At 47.0% G+C, this 21,919-nt stretch overlaps 1 protein-coding gene across 1 annotated transcript in view; it reads right to left on the bottom strand.

Moving 5' to 3' along the window:
* Positions 1–18,700, bottom strand: part of GARS1 (glycyl-tRNA synthetase 1) — a 31,221-nt gene extending 12,521 nt beyond the window's left edge. Inside the window, 10 exon segments of the mRNA XM_054057976.1 lie at positions 87–249; positions 1,842–1,991; positions 3,324–3,469; positions 5,130–5,206; positions 7,040–7,128; positions 8,151–8,272; positions 8,274–8,293; positions 9,283–9,385; positions 13,573–13,674; positions 18,488–18,700. Coding sequence (XP_053913951.1) covers positions 87–249; positions 1,842–1,991; positions 3,324–3,469; positions 5,130–5,206; positions 7,040–7,128; positions 8,151–8,272; positions 8,274–8,293; positions 9,283–9,385; positions 13,573–13,674; positions 18,488–18,658 — 1,143 coding nt within the window. The 5' untranslated portion in view covers positions 18,659–18,700.
* Positions 18,701–21,919: the final 3,219 nt, after the last annotated feature.

Here is a 21,919-nt window from a genome sequence, read left to right as displayed (position 1 = left end):
CTGACATCAACACAATAGTTTGCAATTTAGCCTCGAGAACAATATTCAAGGAAGCAAGCTCTATGTGGTTGCAAGAAGAACATTACCTGCTGGACAGCATCTCCCAGCCGCATTACATGGGCAGACTGCCCGCTGACCTGGGCCTTGGAAGAGTACAGGAGGATGTTGAGATCTGCCACATTCTGAAACTTGGGGTGGTTCTTATCACTGGGATCCACAAAGTGCTCAATTTCTGCCATGGTGAATTCCCTAAGCGGGGAACAAACAACCACGTATATGAAATATTTTACATGTCAGCCACAGCTCCTCTAATAAATGATTGTGCGTCATCCCCTCACAATCAAGTCTGTAGCTTAAAAATACATGCAAACTTGCAGCCAAGGCAAGGTACAGACTGGAACCTGAACCAGTCTTGATACTGGATTTACTTCCATCTTCAAATTTGCAATAAACCTTTCTACAAATTCATCTAGAGATCTCCAGGCCATGGTTGTCACCACTGTGATTCAGGGCAGAGACCATCACCTTTGGAAATACTTTCAGAAGTTCTCTGGAGTTTTTCTAGACTGTTATGATGCCCATATTAGATGCGTACATTTCCTACAGGATCAATGAAGAGTAAACCACCGACTGATTCAGTAGCTTTAACTCATATCAGAGGTGCCTAAAATAGCCAGATGAGGTGATAATTTCTTGAAGATAATTATGCTGTTACATTCAGCAGTGCTGTACGTTCTGTTTCAAGAACTCGGTCTTTAATACATCTATACTTATACATTCATTCTTAGCCTTCTTGTCTGATATCACTTTACACTGAATTAGCTTGTGATCGAGAACCTTTAAAAAAAGCTCTAGGTAATCATTAACTTGAAATCACAGGCATCAGGATGTAATTTGCTATGATAACATAATAACACGGTCTCCAATAAATGTGCCACAAGCATATAATTTATAGATGACTAAAAATGCATTTCAATGAGAAAAGTTCCTATTTCCAGATGCGCAAGAGAGAACAGGACTGTGAAAATTCCAAAGAGTTCCTTTAGTACTAAAAATGCCACAGCCTCTTGGGGACATTTACAGCACCGTATTAATCAATTACCAAGTTTACAACACATCCCGCCTGTGCATGTAGCAGAACCACACCGACTGTACATGGGAGCTCTTTTTCCACATTAGATGGAAGAGACTTCTGTTCAGAATTATTCAGTTAAAACAAAGGGTTTATCCTTAATGAAATGCAATAATCACTTTTAGCTTGAGACAGAAAGCTTTGAAAGTAATTATCAATAACCATGAGCTCTCCTGCCTGCCTGATCTTGTGACACAATGACATGTCCTGAGCCAGGTTCTCTCCCAGCTTCCTCTCTGCAGTTAAGCTGCAGAACTGCAGAATCCCAAGAACGAAAACAAGGAAATACTACTGCAAGGTCAATCGTGTTTTGATTCCAGATTTCAGTTGTAAAGTAAATTGCATGAGTGTAGTTAAACAAGCAAAGCTGCTTGTCCTCTAGAGAACACAGCTACCTTTAACATGATTCATTTAGATTCTGATGGAAGCCAAATTTGGTTAGTAAAACTGACTTTAATCCACGTATTTTTAAAACAGCAGCTATTTCAGAGATCTGACTTCTCAACAGCCAGGCTTAGACAGAATTCTGTAGTTAAAATCTCAACCAAATGATCTGTTGCCCATGAACCCTAAGACTCACCGGGTACATTATCAGGGGCCCTCTGGAACAAAGCATGAAAGCTAAACAATCACGTAAAAACACTGGAACAAAAGGGAGGTGCTACCTGCTCCCAGGTACCCTTCTGTTGAAAGAAGCAATTTGCAGTACCTCACTCTGATAAGGCCGGAGCGGGGTGAGATTTCATTTCTGAAGGAATTTCCAATCTGGGCAGCAGCAAAAGGCAATTTGCCTTGGTTAAACTCCAGAAGACGTTTGAAGTTGAGGAATATTCCCTGTGCAGTTTCTGGCCTCAGATAGCTGAAAGGAGACAGAAGAGATTAAAATTCAGGATAATAAAAGGGTGGCGAAAACAGGGAGAAAAGAAAAACACAGTTACTATGAATCTTAAAGGTGGTATTTTTCGTCTCCAGTCTTTTAACTCCAGACACAAACCAATGAAGCCATGCACTGACAGGAAAAACTCAAACAAATACCCACTGCAGCTCAAACACAGCACTCCATAGTTACTCTCAAAGGTAAACTAGATGACTTGACTACCTTTTGAGATACAAGCATAGAATGGAGGAGATGTTGGAATGAAATACAGTGGCCAGTTACATCACGGAGGTCAGAGGAAATATACCCTCCCTGTCTTTCCTATGCAGGCCTGAGCTGTACCAAGCTGCTAACAAACAAGGATTTTTCAGGCAAACTATGACTACACCTTTCCAATTACAGGAACCGTGAAGTGGTTTTTGTGTAAGGCCTCTACAACCCCTTCAGTGATTTGAGACTTCCACAGAGAATACCACCTACACGGACTATCTGATCCCATCCCAGAAGATATGCAAGAATCACATTCTCCGCTTCCAATAGAGGTTGCCGTTTTAGTTTTGGAAACCCCAGCTCAAGACTATAGCCTCCACATAGAATCATAGAGTGGTTTAGGTTGGAAGGGACCTTAAAGATCACGCAGTTCCACTCCCCGTGCCATTGGCAGGGACACCTTCCAGTGGATCAGGTTGCTCACAGCCTCATTCAACCCGGCCCTGAACACCTTCAGGGACAGGGCATCCACAACTTATATAGGCAACCTGTGCCAGGGCGACACCATCCTCACAGTAAAAAATGCATTCCTAATATTTAACCAAAATTTCACGCATCCTCACACACTAACTACAAACACCCACTGGACTACCCTGCTAAGTAACTTCATCCTGAAACAGGTACACTGAAGCAGGTTCTCTATGGCCATGAAGTCACTGAAAATTGGGGGTCCAATGTTAATTGGCTTTATGGAAACAAATCATACGAGCAAGGGCATAGCTGTGATCCAAACAGTCTGCTGCTTCAAGTGTTTTTGTGATTCTGCAATAGCTCCTTGTTTCTCCTCTTGCCTTTCACCAAGAGTACAAGAAATGCTAAGCCGCCAGAGAAGACAGGGACTGAAAGGCAGGGGAAGGCTATTAAAGATACTTCGTACCCCTAGGGGTGTTGGAACTAGATGATCTTCAAGGTCCTTTCCAACCCAAACCCATTCTATGATAAGAATAAATTGCATATTTCAATCCTTTTGAGACTTGATTTTTATTCCAAGTGATGCAGAACACAAAGAAGGGTGAGTGTAAGCAGAATAAGATAATTACCTACCCAGGCATGTTTCCTCCAGGCCCAATGGAGGTCTTGAACATCAGATTAAATGAAACAGGAGGGGACAGGTCATTCCCAGTGATAGGTGATTTCACATTGTAGTTCACAAAGAGATCTGCAAGTTCTTTCTGGCCATAATTGTCCAACTAATATCAAAACACAGGAAAATTATTTTAATTACTAGACAAGATAAGAGGAATGACTTATGTCCACTTCATCTTTTACTAAGCATGATCCAGCTCTGATTCACCTGCCTGACACAGTCCCTTTTAACCTCAATTCTCAAGGAAGTTGAAGTTTGAACTGACAATACAAAGAATACACTGCACATCTGCCAACCCGTTTTAGTAATACAAGTCCACAACTCAGTCACACCACAGAAATTCTAAAGTCTAGAAAGAAATGCAAGCGCTGAGCAAAAGAGTAGGTATAAAGCAGAAGAGATGTCCCTGGGACAATGTCACCACCTGCCAGTAGCTTCTTGAGCAGTTTCAGCTAAAACACAGGAAGCAGTGTGATGGGAAGAGGAAATAATATAGCAATGAGAAGAAAGCTAAAACTTCTGCAGTGCTTTGTCTGCATTAATTTCTTGTTCTTTTGCTGCATGGAACACAATAATCAACCAATGCTGTTCTGCGTTTTAGTTAAACTGTTAAATTGTTTAGTTAAATTGTGCCAGGGGAGGTTTAGACTGGATATCTGGAAAAAATTCTTTACTTAAAGGGTATCAAGCATTGGAACAGGCTGCCCAGGGAAGTGGTGAAGTCACCATCCCTGGAGGTGTTCAAAAAGTCCATAAATGGGGCACTTCGGGACATGGATTAGTAGGCACAGCATTTTGGGCTGATGGTTGAACTGGATGATCTTAGAGGTCTTTTCCAACCTTAATGAGTCTATGATATGACATTCAAGTTTAAAATCAAACGAGCTGCTTCTAGTATTAATTGTCATAATCCTTCATATATCAAAGACAACTCAAGCCAGGAGACAAAAAGACTTTATTAATAGCAAGATTCCCCTAAAGGATGCTCAAAGTTCAGTGTTGTATTTTGGAAAACCTAACGACAGCTTCTTAGCATTGCAAGACACTGAACAAAAAAACTGTTCTTTCTGGAAAGAAATATTCTTTCTATGCATGCTGTTTATCCTAGAGGTCATGAGAAAAAATATTAAAAACAAAGTAATAAAAACAAACAAAAAGAAAAAAGGCAAATGTCTGTACAGCTGCTCAGGAATGTCAGCCTGAAGCACCAACTATTCTCACGGTAAATACAGGAAAAATCTGTGTAGGGTGCTACAGACAGAGGAACAAATCTCAAAAGCTTCAAAGTCAAGACAACTTTAAAACATATAATTTAAGTGCTAAGGGATTTATGAAAATCCTGACAAAAATTCTCATCTGTCTCTGTTCTCTTATATTGTAAAACCGCAGGGAAAGGTTCACAAAGGTACAGGGGGGAATTCGGAAGAATGAGTCTTTTTTTTCCAGGGTGTGAAGTGGAACAGAGTAGAGCAGTTCCAAGGACAGTGTTTCAGCCCTATCAATCCAAACATTCAAGAGACTAATACGGTAGCAAGAACCCTTTGAAACAGCAGGAGGAAGATGTGATTAGCCAAGTTTACAGAACTTAGTAATAAGTAAGTTTTCAATATTTAGGAGCACGTACAGCATACATGAATCTCTGAGGTAAAGACTTGTGAGCATCTTTACAGACACAGAAGAGACACTGCCTATGGACTCGCTGCATCGCGTCCTCTGTTTCACACACATCCCCAAAGCATTTCTCTCCCCATGCAGGCACCTACCTGTGTCAGAACATTTTCCATTTCTGCCTTTTTCTCTGCTGTGCACTTCTTGTCAGACATAAGCTTTTGCAGGTGAGCTGTAAGCAAGAAAAGCATGTAGTGAGTTGAGACTGCAACACCATCACTGACTCCAATCTAAAGCTAAACAAATCGGGGGGATCCTAAGTGTATGTCAACCTGTTGTCTTGCAGTATCTGCCAAGGTAATTCCACCCATGTCATCAGGGCAGTGCTAAGCTACAGGCGAGGAGCTGCATCACTTTGCTGTACTGGCACCCACAGAGAAAACAACAGTTGCTTACCTACTTTCTTTCCACTACTCATTCCTCTAAACCCATGCAACAGCTTTGTAGTCCCTTTCTCCTTATTTTCTTTCTATAGATACTAGAAATTAAACGCAACATCTGATCCCAAGCCAGCAACGCTAATTTTATCCGAATGCACTCAGAAGCACGTACTGACTTGGTACAGTAGGGTTAGACTACATTCCACTTTAAAGCACAGCATCCTCCATGAGATACAAAGGCAGACGGCGATGCTAAGCCTTCCCACTCACATGGGAAATAAGCAATCTGACTTTTTAGCGGCAGTAACAGCAGGTGCTGTTCACGAGTGACAAACTGTAGAAGGGACAGGGACACTTTATGATGCTATTCAATATGCAAAGTGGGCAGAGTTTAGATGGGTTTCCTTAATAATAGAATCATTAAGATTGGAAAAAAAACTCTAACATCATCAAGTCCAACCATCAGCCCAACACCACCATGCCTACTAAACCATGTCCCACATTTTTTGAACACTTGCAGGGATGGTGACTCCACCACTTCCCTGGGCAGTCTGTTCCAATGCTTCACCACTTCTTTTAGTAAAGAAATTTTGCCTACTATCTAATCTAAACCTCCCTGGTGCAACTAATAACAATAAAATTTGACAATAATAAAACAAAAATTCTAACTGAATATTATGAAAACTGCTTTAATGTCAATACAGATTGTTTTATGTACTTAACTTCCAAGGAAAAGCTAAAAAACTAGGGACCAACTTAAACCTAGAGTGGGACAACCTTTTCATAAGGGAGCTATACCCAAAAAAGTTTTCAAATAGGTTTCTCATTTCTAAGAGTCTTGAAGTCTACTTAGCATTCCCAAAAGCCAGCTGAGTTCCAAGCTACACAAAAGCCGGTAGCTGCCACATAACTGACCTTTGCAATGGGAAAGCATGCTCTGTCTCCTTATACTGTCGTTCTATGATGTCTCAGTTCTGAACACAAAGCAATTGAAACTCAAGACCACCACATCCAAACACGGTAGAGGACAGGAATCTTGTCATATAAGGAGTCCTCAGCTTAGATAATACAGTAATATTTCATGCTCTGATGACACAGGATTTAGCCATTCTATGATGTTATTAATGGCTTTAAGCTGAAGGAGGGGAGATTTAGACTAGATATTAGGAAGAAGTTTTTCCTGTGAGGGTGGTGAGGCGCTGGCACAGGTTGCCCAGAGAAGTTGGAGATACCCCATCCCTGGAGGTATTCAAAGCCAGATTGGATGAGGCTTTGAGCAACCTGATCAGTAGGAGGTGTCCCTGCCCACAGCAAGGGGTTTGGAACTGCATGATCTTTAAGGTCCCTTCCAATCCAAACCATTCTATTATTCTATGATTTTAGAAAAAGAGACCAAACTACATTTTTAGTAGAGATCCTGTACCTCATCTGAGACACTAACACAATATTTGGGTGGAACTGAAAACTTAGGAGATCTTAGGTATGGTAAGATTAATGAACAAACAGACACAAGTATGAATGACCACCCTCACTGATTGGCCTTCTCGGACAAAGACATCCTTTTCTCATGTTTGTATTACTGCAAGAAATCCCCAAGCCCACCAAGCTTTGGAACGAAACCAAACCTTTTAAGAGATGATCAGCACGAAAACATTCCCCATTTTTCACATCTTTCACCATGAAGTCAGCAAACTTGTCTACGTGGCCGGAAGTCCTAGAAAGGAGGATATAAAAGAAGGAACATGAAAGCTGCCATGGGACACTCTCAGGTACTGTGTGATATCAGCGGACAGACCAGTATCTAGAAGTCCTTCCACCTATGTGCTCAATTGCAGGCTCACTCTTGCTTCAGATTATAGATTCATATTACGCAGTATCATCCAACAGAAAATCTGATCTGTGAGAAAATATCAGCACATTTAAATCTTAAAACATGTCACTAAGATGACAATTAGTGCCTTTTGGAACCGCATCGTGATTGAAGCAAGACACAGAGGAGGTTGTGAGGAGTAACCAGTTGCTCAGGTGGACAGATTCCCATTATTTTATACCAGAGATCCATGAAAGCTTCTGCTCGTTATGTCATGACCTCTACGTTTGCTTTTGTGGTCATGAAGCAAACCACAGGCTCTCATTTTGAAAGCTCCTGACATATTTAGCAGACCTGCTGACAGTATTCCTGGAGATACTCGGAGGTGAAAGCATCCAGAATCTGAACTATGATCTCAGCTTAGAAGATGGTCCCTCTACTTGGTCTGTGGATAAAAGAGGGCTTCAATTCCCAGGGCCACAGAAGTATCATTTGCATTCAGAGCTCAATTAACACACTGCTTACTGCCATCCCTCCACAGAGAAGGGGAGGGTGGCGAGGCAATCTGGCCGCTGTCCTGAACTACAACTCAGCTGCCCCACACTTAGGCAAGTCACATAATCCTCCTTCTTGTCTTCTCTATCTTTTAGAAAAAAGGGATAACAGCAATTTCTTACCTAATGGGACTGCTAGGAGACATTAAGACATTAGAGTCTCAGACACGAGTCCCACTGCTCTCCCTGATTTATGGAATAGCAGCTTCTCATATAGACCTATGCACTGATATCTAATTATTTTGTACTGCAATGGGGGGTACAAAATTAGGTGACCCAGTCTCAAGTTCCCTGTAGGTAATTATACAGAAGACTGTGACAAGCAACTATGACCAGAAATTACACACTGCAGAAAAAAAGACCTATATTTACTTCAGAACGGGCTCTGGTGTGAGCATGGTACAGTCAATCTCCAAGATTTGCTCTTCCTGAATAAGTGCTGTTCTCCATGCTTGGATGATGTTGTTCTTCAAAGCACACCCAACAGGTCCAAAAGTCATACAGGCCACTGACACCTGCAAAGAGAAAAAGGTAAAAAAACCTAGTAGGTGTGAGATCATATGAACCTGCATTGTTTGGAGGGAATGTTATCCCTTCTCAGTGATTCCATCAACTGGTTTAAGTCCGAGGTCATTTTCTGAGCAGGAAGCATCAGCTTCTCTGTGCTGAACAGAATATGGAACGTGGCTCACTGCACAGAACTTTTTATATAAAGACTCCTGAAATAAAAGCCAAAAGTAAAATTAACAACTGTAAAAGCCACACTTCCTCCACTCACAGATTATATTTCATGGAAGCAATCTATTTGAAGGAAGAATTTGAATACAGGAGAAGTGATAATGCACATGCCAAAGTCACGTGTTATTGTCAGCAATATCTGCCAACCACTAGTTTACGAAAAATGACAAAAAAAAAAGAAAGCAAAAGCCAGTAAAACAATGCGTAGTATTTATTTTAGCATCATAGGCAAAAGAGCAGTAACCGTACAGGCACTGCATTGCCCCTGCTCACCCCAACCTGCCTCAAATCAGCCACCTGAAGAGGTTCAACGGCCACATTTGTCCACTTTTTCAATGAAGTTCATTGACAAAGTTCATTCGGGTAAAAGGTTCTAAAGTTCACAGTAGCTTTGAGCATTATCTCACCAAGGAAAGCTCAAATAAAGATGAATGGTATCAAGGAAATAAGCTGATTGCCCCCTGACATGCCAAAGCACCCTACCTCTGCGGAAAGGAACCAACCTTCTACAACGTAATGCTCAGAACATGCACCTTGAAGTTCATTCATTACATTCAGGAAGCTAAAGACAAAATTTGAGCCCTCACCCAAAGAATTTAAGGAGGAACTTTTGAAAGGCTTACAGACTCAAGCAGAAAAGTTTAAAGCCAACTTAAAAAAATTATTTTATATTGCATTAATAGCCAGAGTGGAGCAATTCACACAGATACAAAGACTAGAATGTTAGCCTGAAGGGATTAAAACGTAAACTTCTTCAAGTAAGTACCTCCATAAATAGAAAAGGCCTGATCATAGAAAAACCTCCTTTTCAGCGTGTCTTCCATTTTGACTCTGTCCACAACATCATCTTTGGGCTGTAAGGCCAGTTCCTGTAATTCAAGCAAACCAAAACAGTTAATAGTTCCCATTTCTGGCAGGCGGAGAAATCTCTCCATTTACCTATGAGTCAAAAGTCTGTGAAGATCATCTTGAAGCAAAGGTACCCTGCCAACATGCTCATTTTCAAAAGTGGAATGGTCACACTGAAGGTCCAGCGCTCAATTACGAACATGATTGTCTGAATGCAGCATTTTAGACACTTAAGGTAGACTCATCTGCCCCAACTTTCAGACATCTAAATCTGAGCTAGTTATCTTCAGCTTTCTTTACCATCAGTGGAGAGAAATGGCAATTTCTAAAGCAATTCTTCTGACCTATTTCCCTCTCCCAACTATAAAAAGAGCTTAAAGTGATGAGCTCAGAATATAAACATCTAACTCTTGGTATAGATGAAGCTATCAATAAAATGTTCCTCAGATGAAAGAATTCTGACTGTGAAGATCACAAACACCATCATCCTTGTCCTCTGCTAAAGATATGTATTTAGCTATCTGTACAAAGAATATCTATTCACAAAACACAAGCTTTCACAAGCACATCCCCCTGCCCTCAGAAAATTTACTTCCAGAGTGCCTAAATGCCCTGACCAGATTCATAGAATGGTTTTACAGCAAACTCACTATTTTATCTGAAAACCTATGATTTTTGCAACCGGCTCCATTACTGAAATCATTAGACTTGAAAGATTTTCTTCGACAAAGACATTCTGATAATTTAAAGCAGAGGTTAAGACAAGAAATTCAATAAATTAGAAGGCTCTGAATTAAGTGGCCAACACAAACATTTTGAACAGCCTTTGGCTAGCACTGCATGACTAATATTTTCAGACTTCCCTGTTTTTAGCGTCTACAAAGACAAATAAACATGGTCTAATTCTACAAAGCACTGTACCTCTGTGGCTTCCATGATTCAGAACAAGAAGGACATGGATCTGTTAGAGTGAATCCAGAGTGAGGCCATGAAGATCAGAGGCCTGAAGCATCTCCCATATGAAGACATGCTGAGACAGTTGGGCTTGTTCACTCTGGAGAAGAGAAGGCTCTGGGGAGACAGCAACCTTCCAGTACTTAAAGACGGCGTAAAGGAAAGCTGGAGAGGGGCTCTTTATCAGGGAGTGCAGGGACAGGATGAGGGGGAACAGTTTTAGGCTGAAAGAGGGGAGATTTGGGTTAGATATTAAGCAGAAATTACTCTGAAGGTTGCCCAGAGAAGTCATGGAAGCCCCATCCCTGGGGGCCAGGCTAGATGAAGCTTTGAGCCACCTGATCTATTGGAAGGTTTCCCTGCCCATCCAGAAAGTTTGGAACTGGATGATCTTTAAGGCCCCTTTCAACCCAAGCCATTTTATGATAAGCCAAGGACTAACTTTGCTCAAGAGACAGAAGGAGCCCAAGACAGACAGAGAACACACAGAACAGCAAGCACCAGAACAGTACTTTCAAAGCACAGAAAGAGAATCCACTGGGCACAGTGCCTAGAAACCACAGGCTGATGTTTCACAATGAGTGAGGTTTCTTAAGAGCAAAGATGGCTTTTGCACAAACAGAGTGACACCACCCAGTTGTGAATTGGCAGAGAGAAACAGCAGCACAGGAGTAACTGGAGAAGGTACAGAATTCCATAGAGCCTCTCTTCTGCTGCCTAAAGAGAAGAGTTACTGAACTGGTGCAGAAGTCAAAGAACCAGTCTCTTCTATCCAGCCTACATTCATAAGCAGAGATACATTCATAAATAGAAGGCAGAAAAATGCTTGTGTTAGCCTGTATGGGGAAGAAAGACCGGACTTTGTACAGGAGCAGAATCATGTAGTGACATAATATGGTTTGAGGACATTAAGCCAAAGAATTTTAAACAACCAAGTGCTCTGCCCTGTTCAAATTCAGAGTTGCCGCCATCTTTGAGTAAGAATCACAGGAAAACTGCACCGGCAGCTGCAAAAGCTAACGAGCATTCACACTGCTGCCTTCTGCTAAAGCTGCAAGTGACAGTGAAGCATTGCTGGAAACAGGGTCAAGACTGCACCAGCGTGCTGCACTCACAAGGGCAGGCGCTGCATTCGGAAGGTCGTTCTTCCACTGACAGGGATGCAGCCTGCACAAATTGTGTAACTGGCAAGCATGTCTCTGCACGGCATCCTCTAGGCACTCTTCCAACAGAAAGGTGGGGCTCACAGGGATACCAACACTCCTAACCTGCCTTGCTACGTCTCTCTACGTCAAGCTTCCAAGGGCTGGGAAAGAGAATTGAGAAAACATTTAGAAGCTGCTTACTCCAGGATGACCTAGCTATTAATCCAGGTTTCACAGCACTGTTCTATGTTGAATACTAAGTAAAAATTACATCTTTTTGCTTGGGTTAAATGTACACAAACAGGTAGGCACAACACCAGACCTGATGGAGAATGCTCACGTGAATCTGCAGGACAAATAAGGTTTCAGTTCAGGGATATCTACATTGTCACAGTGAGTTAGTTGCAAGCAGTGGTGTATTTATTTATTTGGTCATTAATTTTTAAAAGTATCACCAAAGCACAACTATAATTGTCTTTATATGAATTACAATTAGAAATAACCTTGCAGTTTCCTGGGTGACTCTGCACACTTGACTGCTTTTGTGCTTTAGGAGTTTCTTTCTGCTGCTTCAGCCTGAGAAGAGGAGGGAAGCTCGCCGGATAAGGAAGTTGATTTTACTCATTTATTGATCTAAAGACAAACACTTGGAAGTTTCAACACTTCATCTGCAGAAAGATTTTTCAGAGCACAATCACATTTAAAAAAGGGAGTACAATTTCAATACAAACCTCTCTTTAAAGCTGAGGAAAAACATAAGCTATTTGAAACATCTCCAGAAACTTGTTTAAACTGTAGCAAAGACAATGGTTTCTAAAGAAATACATTCTAGTCCGGGAATTCAAATGTTGTACAAAGAATCTGAAACTGAAACTCACCACAGTGAACAGCATGTCCTCTCAGCAGAAAGAAGATCTATATAGTAAATGGAGATAAGAGAGTTGGGCTTGTTCAGCCTAAAGAAGAGAAGGCTCTGGGAAGACCCTAGAGCAGCCTTCCAGTACTTAAAGGGGGCTAAAGGAAAGCTGGGGAGGGGCTCTTTATCAGAGAGCACAGTTATAGGATGAGGGGGAGCAGTTTTAAGCTGAAAGAGGTCAGATTTAGATTATGAGGAAGATATTTTTTTACTGGACTGAAGTACTGGAGTACTGCATTCAGTTTTGGTCCTCACTATATAAAAAAGATGCAGACAGGCTGGAGAGGATCCAGAGAAGGGCCATTAAGATGATCAGAGGACTAAGAAATCTACGATATGAAGTAAGGCTGAGAGAACTGGGCTTGTTCAGCCTTGAGAGAAGGTGGCTTATGGGAGATCTTATGACCATGTAGCAGTATATAAAGGTTGTCTACCAACAGGATGGAAATTCCCTTTCTACAAGAAGTCACATGGAAAAGACAAGGGGTAATGGGTGTAAGTTTCTCCTGGGGAGATTCTGATTGGATTCCAGAAGAAAATCTTTCTCCATGAGAATGTTAAATATTGGAATAATCTCTTCAGTGTAAATCACTCAGTTTTGAGGCACAGCTTCACAGGCTGCTGGGCTATCTCATTTAAGCTATGTATCACCTAAAAGGTTGGAACAGATGATCCTAGAGATCCCTTCCAATCTGGCATTCCATGATTCTATGATACCGTGAGGACGGTGGGGCACTGGCACAGGCTGCCCACAGAAGTTGTGGCTGCCCAATCCCTAGAGCTGTTCAAGGCCAGGTTGGATAAGGCTTTGAGCAACCTGATCCAGTGGGTGGTGTCCCTGTCCATGCCAGCAGTTTGGAAGTAGATGATCTTTGAGGTCCCTTCCAACCCAAACCATTTTATGATCCTGTGACTAGCGACAAACACACTGAATTTCAGCTTTGACTATGAACAACCAGAACTTTTCTTATCCTTTCACACACTGTGATTTAATGGTAACAGACGGTACCATAACAGATAAAGAATGACATTGCCACTAGCCAGAAACTCACAAAATACTTCAGAAGTGATTCAGGCAGTCTACCCTGGTATGAGTGTTTAGCTCAAATCAATATTGTAAAAAAGCATTATGTAGAGATTTCAAGGCTTTCCAAACAAAACTGTGAAACTCAAGTTTAAATTCCAGACTCACCTTCGCTTCTAGGATCCTCTTCCGAGCTTTGAGCTCTGCTACAGCTTTGTCTACATCCACTTGCGGAGCTTTCTCTTCCTTCAGCTTCCTTACCAGCTCTCCCTAGAAGAAAGAGATAAAATACAAGATGTAGACTGTTTATTTGAATACCATAGACAAAACCTCTCCTTTCAGCTCCCCTAACAATCCAAAAGGAGGGGTTTGTCCTGCCTCCTCACTCTCAATGCAGGTCTCAAGAGTCTGCTTCAGTCAGTAGAAGCGAGAAACAAACACTTGTGCATTTGAGAGTTAGCAGAACTAGACATCATTAGGGAAATTCACCTCCCCACGTACTCTTGTGAAATCTCAAACCTGTTATTAAATCTCAGTGTGCAAATATTTTCCTGTATGCACTGCTTCTCAACAGATATCACAAATCCTAGGTTTCTGTCTTGGAGGATGAATCAAGTGGATTCTCAGATTAATACTCGCTTTGTGCTCTCTTTCTCTGAAATAAGGCTTCTCAGCCTTCTACCCCTTCCCTTTTCTTCAAAATTTATGACCATTTCAGACCTCTTTTCCACTGTCAAATCTATTCAAAATTGGTTAGGAAGTACGCAAATTTTTTAGGAGGTCTCACAGAAGACAGGCATTTGTAGCCTAATGTCTGAGCAAAGAAGGCTTTGCATCATCTGTAAAAACTGCTATGTTTTTTTAAACTTGCTCACTAACTTTGGAAAATAATGGGAGGAAAAAAAAAGCCACTGTGAAAAAACACCAACGCCTACATATGTAAGGGCAGCAAAACCCTGCAGTGGGTTCACACCAAAGTCTTGACCCAATTCAAACCATCAGTTGTTAGGGTTTCCCCTTTCACCCCAGGGAAGCACTCAACGCCTAAACACCCAACAGCATGCTTGGCTGAACAGGATCCCCAACAGTCCTGCCCAGCTTGTGCTTGGAGATAAACAAGTCTTCCTTTCAGTTCACTCTTCTTCGGCCAAAACCAAGGTCTATCCTGAATTACTGGGAAGGACAAAGGAGCTGACCCAGGAGAAAAAAAGCACAGAGATGCCAATGCCTTCTCAAGTGAGATGTTCTTAGAATGGGATGCTCCAAGTTCAGCTTTTTTCTTGCCCCTTGCACTTCTCCATTAAAAAAAAAAAAGAAAAAAAAAAATCCAAAGAGATAACTACATCTTCAAAATAACAGTTGTTTCATGAATTCTAAGCTTTTCTGACATCAATGATACAGGCAACTGAGAATCCAAAGAGAAGAGAATACACAGACTGCCACCGAGCAATCAGATTAGAAAAGCTAAAAGGGCTTCAGAGACTAAGGGGTTCAAAGGCTAATTTTATTAATAGAAGAAGGAAGACTCAAAAGACTGCATTAAAACAAAAACACACAAAGAAAACAAAGACAAGCGAGAATCCTGTCAGGCTCCCTTACCCTGCTGGCTACAAGAATGGAACAAATCTGCTGTTTTCTTCCCATTAACCAGTTCTACCTAAATGTGAAAGTTTCACTCTAGGGCTGAGGACTTCAACTGCCTGGGAAACGTGGCAGAGGGAGGGATCTGATCTCTTTCCCCCCCTACCTCCCCTCTCAAAGCAGTAAGTCCAAATTGCCTTTGTTGAGCTCTGGGGTCGACAGTGGAAAAAAATCATCAAGGCAGCAGCAAAGCAGCTACTGCTGACTCAACAGAGCTATCGCCCTGCTCCTTGCTGAGCATCTGAAAGCAGTACACAGCAACTCTTTGTCCTGATCTATAAGTAAAAGAGTATTCAAATATATGCAAGGAGAAAGAAGAAAAATACCACAACTGAAGAAAATAATTATGTTTGCTGACAGGGCTCAATCTAATTAAAGCTATGAGCATGAGCCCAACCCAGAGGGGGAATGCACAGCAGCACTCGATGTGGCAAATTCTGCTGCAGCTTTGTCCCACAGACCAGTAAAACAGAAAGGGATCCACCCCTGGATCACGGCAGCTTATTGCATCAGGCACTGCTGCAGGAAGAGACGCTGCTCACTTTCCTCTCCATAGGTTAAGAGTCCCTTCAGTTGAATTACAGCGCTTCCCCATGAGCTGACAGACAGTGAGGCATCGTTAAGGCATCAACCACCCCAATCTTCATTATTCCCTCCCTTTCCTCTTGTGGAAACACCTCCGTCAATTACTATTGTGAGCTGTACGACACAATATGCATGGTCCCAGCCATATAAATATACCCAGAAACCCTTCTTTGGCACCCCACACTCCTGTTTCAATCCCACAGGCACCCAGAAAGAAAGGGTACATTAATGCTTAGAAGACAAATAACAGCATCCAAGATAAAGGATTTTACAATTAGTAAATTGGCTAGTTCTAGAGATGATCATTCTATTTACAAGGAGGTCTCTTGCCAAGGCATTATGCTGTATAATCATTCATCATAAAAACTCATTGAAGTGCTGGTGCTGGTATAATTAGAGAGCCCATAAATCCACTCATTTAATGGGAAAAGACATGCACAAATCTACAAATACATGGAACACACACGTAGCTATGCGTAAAGCTACACAGAAGACTACTGATTCAGATGCTTCAAGAGGACATGTGGGAAACCCACATGCTGCAAAAGTGGGGGGGAAGGCAAAACTTCCATGTGCTGTGAGAAAGCTCCACTGTCATGAACACACAAAGCGATGGTACCAAGACCAAGATTCACTTAGAAAATAAAAAGACATCCTTCTCAGGTAAGATAATAGCTTCATCTGTGAGGCAAACGGAAAGAGACTATGATGCAGTCCCAGCTAATCAAAGACAGCTACATATTCAGATAAATAGGAATGTTGAAATGGAAAATGTGCAAAGAAATTGATGTCCTTTACTGCATCAGGTAAATATGCAACTCTAAAGAATACTGTTTACCTTCAAAACACAGCACAAACTCAGCTCTAATGGGAAACCATCCTGTGTCCCTATGGGATAAGGAAACCTGTGCTGTTCCACACAGAGATGAGGAGCTGGAGCCCGAGGAGCATGACTGGGTCAGCCCTAACCTAGGCACAGGAGGCACATGGAGCCCAGAAGGAAGCCAGGCAGCCTCATGCATGGATCCAGCTCTGACACAGCCCACGGCTCCGGGAAGGACAGGGCAGCCCACAGGGAGTCCACAAACACTGTCAGAGCAGGGAGCCCCCAGGGAAGAAGGCTGTGGACCCTACACCCCAAGGGAACCCCCAAACCCATGGGACTCTTGGTTGTGGGTAAGAGGGCAGCAAGCAGGGACCCACACTCACTCTGCAGAGAGGGTGAACACCCCCAGAGAGAGCATCTCACATAAGGATGGAGGGGAGAACACGGAGAGGACGCAAGCCCAGGCTGTTACACAGCAAGACATTCATTCCTCAGCCGGGACCCCACCTCGTGAGATCCCCTTCCCAGCCAAGCCTCCACCTATGGTGGGATCCTCCCTCCCAGGAGGCTGGGAGAGGCTCCCTCTCCCCAGCCAGGATCCCACTCCCCTCTCCAGTGAGACCCCCTTACCTTCCCAGCCAGGACTCCCTCCCTACCCAATGGGATCCTCACCCCCCCTTCCCAGCCAGGATGTCCCCCTCTCCGATGAGACTGCCTCCCTAGCCAAGACCTTCCTTTTTTCTCTGATGGGACGCCCTTCCCAATAAGAACCCCCTCCCCAACGGGATCCTCATCCCTCTCTCCAACAAGGATCCCCCCTTCCCAGCCAAGACTTCCTTTTCTCCAGTGGCAACCTCTTCCTGGTGGGACCCCTCCACGGCCAGGACCCCCCCCCCTTCCCAATGGGATTCTCACCCCCCTACCCAACCAGGACTCCCCCTCCCCGGTGGGATTCCACTTGCTCCCAGGCAGCACTCCCTCCTCTCCTGCAGGATCGACCTCCCCAGCCAAGATCTCTCCCTCTCTGGTGAGGCCCCTTCCCAGCCAAGACCCTCCCCCCAAGTCCTGTGGGAACCCCTCCCCATCCTAGCCAGGACCCCTTGCTCCCCAGCCAAGACACCCCCCTCTCCAGTGAGATGGCCCTCCCCACCCAGGACCTCCCTTTCTCTGATGGGATCCCCCTCCCCGGTGGGATCTCCCCCCTCCCAGCCAAGACCCCCCCTCATCACCGGTGAGGCCCCCCCTCCCCTTCCCAGCCAGGACCCTTCCCTCCCCAGCCAAGACGCCCCCCTCTCCGGTGACACCGCCCTCCCCAGCCAAAACCTCCCTTTCTCCGATGGGACCCTCCTCGCCGGTAAGAACCCCCTCCTCAATGGGATCCTCAACCCCCCATCCCCAGCCAAGACCCCCCTCTCCAGTAGGATCCCCCTTCTCCTGTGGGACACCCTCCCCTTCCCAGCCAGGACCTCTCCCTCCGCAGCCAACACACCCCCCTCTCTAGTGACATCGCCCTCCCTAACCGAAACATCACTTTCTCTGATGGGATCCTCCTCCCCGGTGGGATCTCCCCGCTCTCAGCCAAGATTCCCCCCACTTTCTGGTGAGGCCCCTGTCCCCTTCCCAACCAGGGCCCCTCCCGTCCCAACCAAGACCTCCCTTTCTCCGGTGGGACCCCCCTCCCCAGCCAGGACCCCTCCCTCCCCGGCCAAAGACGCTCCTCTCTCCGGTGACATCAGCCTCCCCAGCCAAGCCCTCCTTTTCTCTGATGGGACCCCCACTCCACGGTGGGATCCCCCTCCCCAGCCAGCCCCCCCCCCCCTCCTGTGAGACCCCGTCCCAAGCCAGGACCCCTTCCCCTCCAGCGGGATCACCCTCCCCATCCCAACCCTGCTCTCCGGTGACATCCCCTTCCCCAGCCAGGACCTCCCTTTCTCTGACGGGGTCCCCCTCTCCGGTGAGCCCCCCTCCCCTCTCCAGCCAGGATCCCCCTCCCTTTTGCTCCCCCCACCCCCCCGCGCCGCTACACGTTACCTGGTGCCGCACCGCCTGCCGCAGCGGCGCCAGCAGCGCCTCGGCTTGCGGTCCGTCCATGGGGGTGGCGGCCGGGGCGCGGCGGGAGCAGAGCGAGGCAGCGGCGGGGCCGGCGAGGCGGCGGAGGCGGCGCAGCAGGGCGGGCAGCGCGCTACGGGGCGGCAGCGGCATGGGCAGCGCGGGCCCCCCCCCGCATGATGAAATCCCCGGCGGTGTAAGCGCGGCGCGACAACCGCCGCGGCACTTTCGACACAGGAGCTGCGCGCTGCCGCAGCGGCCCTGCAGCAGATTCGACACGGAGCGATAGGTGGGGATGGGAGTGGAAGGGGGCCGATAGGGGGCGCGCGGGAGTGCCCTCCGCACTGCGCCTGCATCGGGAGGGCACCTGTTGCCCCCTCCAGGTCCTAATGCCCTCCCGCCCGTGGGTGTGCGTGGGCGATAACTGCTGCCTACAGAGCCCTAATGCCCTCCCCCGCCCGTGAGTGTGCGTGGGGCAACACCTGCTGCCCACCCGGGTCCTAATGCCTCACCGCCCGTGGGGCTGGGGGCGATACCTGCTGCCTACCAGGTGTGCGTGGGGCGGTTGCTGCTGCCCCCCTGGGTCCTGATGTCCCCCCGCCAGTGGGTGTGCGTGGGACGGAGAGAGGTACCTGCTGCCCCCCCGCCCCCGGGCCCTTGGGTGTGCGTGGGGCAATACCTGATGCACCCCCAGGTCCTAATGCCCTCCTTGGGTCCTAATGCCACCCAGCCCATGGAGGTGAAGGCGATACCTGCTGCTCCCCCCCACTCCATGGGTCCTAATGCCTCCCCGCCCATGGATGTGTGTGGAGCGGGGGTGGTATGTGCTCCCCCCCCCCCCGGGCCCGTGGGTGTGCGTGGGGCAATACCTGATGCACCCCCCGGGTCCTAATGCCCTCCTCGGCTCCTAATGCCCCCCCGCCCATGGGTGTACGTGGAGTGGGGGCGGTACCTGCTGCGCCCCCGGGTCTTAATTCCCTACCCAAGTGTGCGTGGGGAGGAGGTGATATCTGCTGCCCACGCCTCATGGGTCCTAATGCCCTCCTCGGGTCCTAATACCCCCCGCCCATGGAGGTGGGGGCTACACCTGATGCCCCTCCCTCCCCGGGTCCTAAAGCCCCTCAGGCCATGGAGGCGGGGGCGATACCTGCTGCCCACCCGAGTCCTAATGGCCTCCCTCCCGTGGGTGTGCATGGGGCAATACCTGATGCACCCCCGTATCCTAATGCCTCCCGCTCACGAGTGTGTGTGGGCGACACTTGTTGTACTCCCCCACTCCATGGGTCCTAATGCCCCCCCCGCCCATGGGTGTGCGTGGGGTGGGGGCGATACCCGCTACGCCCGCGGGTCATAGAATCATAGAATCACCAAGTTGGAAAGGACCCACCGAATCATCGAGTCCAACCATTCCTAATGCCCTACCCGAGTGTGCGCGGGGAGGCGGCGATACCTGCCCACTCTCCATGAGTCCTAATGCCCTCCTCGGGTCTTAATGCCCCCCACCCATGGGGGTGGGAGCGATACGTGCTGTGCATCTGAGTCCTAATCCCCCCCCAGCCCATAGGGGCGTGCGTGGAGCGAGGGGCGGTACCTGCTGCTCCCCCGGGTCCTAATGCCCCCCTTCCCGCCGCCGACGGGTGTGCGTGGGGCCATACCTGCTGTCCCCCCGGGACCTAATGCCCCCCGGGTCCTAATGCCACTCTCCTCCCTCACGCCCCCTTCTCACAGGGTGTGTGCGGAGCTGTACTTGCTGCCTCCCCCGGGTCCTAGTGCCCCCTCGGGTGTGCGTGAGGTTGGGGCGATACCTACTCCCCTCCCCCCCCCCGGGTCCCAATGCCCCCCAACCCACGAGTGTGCGTGGGGTAGGGTCGATACCTGTTGCCCCCCCCCCCGAGTCCTAATGCCCCCCAAGCTGTGCATGGGGTTGGGGTGATACCTGCTGCCTCCACGTGTCCTAATGCCCCACTGGGTGGGTGGGGGGGCTGCCCCCCAGTTGTGCGTGGGGAGGGGGTGATACCTGCCCCCATGAGTCCTAATGCTTGTCAGGGTGGGGTAGGGGCGATACCTCCCTTCCCCTCGGTGTCCTGAACCCCCCTAGGTATGTGTGGGTATGTGCGATGCCTGCCGCCCCCCAGGTGTTTTTGGGGTGGGGGTGATACCTGCTGCCCCCTGGGGGTGTGTGGGGATGGGATGATACCTGCTACCACCTCAGGTTTACATGGGGTTGGGGCCATATCTCTGCCTGCCCAGGTGACACCTGTCTCCTCCATAAGTGGAGATGCCCAGGGCGGTGCACCTCCATCACCTCTGAGCATCCCAGACACCCCACCAGGGCTCTGGAATGCCAACACCCACCTGGGACGATGTCCACTTGCCACTGAGCCAGGTCCCCAACATGTGTCCCCCTACCGTGGGGCAGGGAAACGTGGGGGGCCAAGGGGGTTGTGTGTTATTTTTTCAATCAACTGCAGCATTTGAGCTCCAAAAGCTTTGTCGGTTTTGGGCTCGGTGGTGTTTGTCTTGTCGCTGATCCACGGTTTTCCCTCTGCTGCCTGGGGATTGTGCTGGGGTGGGCAGCACCCTGCTGCTGGAGACTTTGGGCTGGATTAAGGCCAAATCCTGCTTTTCCCTGCAGACATGAGTGTGGGGGATCTTCCCTGGGAGGAAGGAATACCCCATGGCGGAAAGAGGAGCCATGAGGGGTGCTGGTGCCACAGGAGAACTTCCTATGTAAGCCCTCCATGAAGGAGAATCCAAACACTGGTTACGTAGAACAAAATTTAAGATCAATTAAAAAAAAAAGCCCAAACATTTCCCACATGTGTTTTCCCCACTGCCCCCAACCTTCTCCCCATAGAATCATAGAATAGTTAGGGTTGGAAGGGACCTTAAAGATCATCTAGTCCCAACCCCCCTGCCATAGGCAGGGACATGTCCCACTAGATCAGGCTGCCCAAGGCTCCATCCAACCTGGTCTTGAACACCTCCAGGGATGGGGCATCCACGACTTCCCTGGGCAACCTATTCCAGTGTCTCACCACTCTCATGGGGAAGAAATTCTTCCTTATGTCTAGCCTAAATCTGCCCCTCTCCAGTTTATACTCATTCCTCCTTGTCCTGTCACCACAAGCCTTTATGAAGTCCCTTCCCAGCTTTCTTGTAGCCCCTTTCAGGTACCAGAAGGTCACTATGAGGTCTCCTTAGAGCCTTCTCTTCTCATCTCCCCTTTGCCCCATCTTCCTCCCCATTTCCCCTTCACCACAGTTCTCCTTCCCATCTCCCTTTCCCCCCAACCTCCTCCCCATCTCCTCTCCTCCCTCCTCCTCCTCCTCATCTCCCTTTGCCCCCATCCTCCTCCCTCTCTCTCTTTCTTCCCCATCCTCCTCCCCATTTCTCTTTCACCATAGTTCTCCC

The sequence above is a fragment of the Cuculus canorus genome, chromosome 2 (genome assembly GCF_017976375.1).
Source record: "Cuculus canorus isolate bCucCan1 chromosome 2, bCucCan1.pri, whole genome shotgun sequence".
NCBI lineage: Eukaryota > Metazoa > Chordata > Aves > Cuculiformes > Cuculidae > Cuculus > Cuculus canorus.
This window is presented reverse-complemented; position numbering and strand designations above follow the sequence as displayed.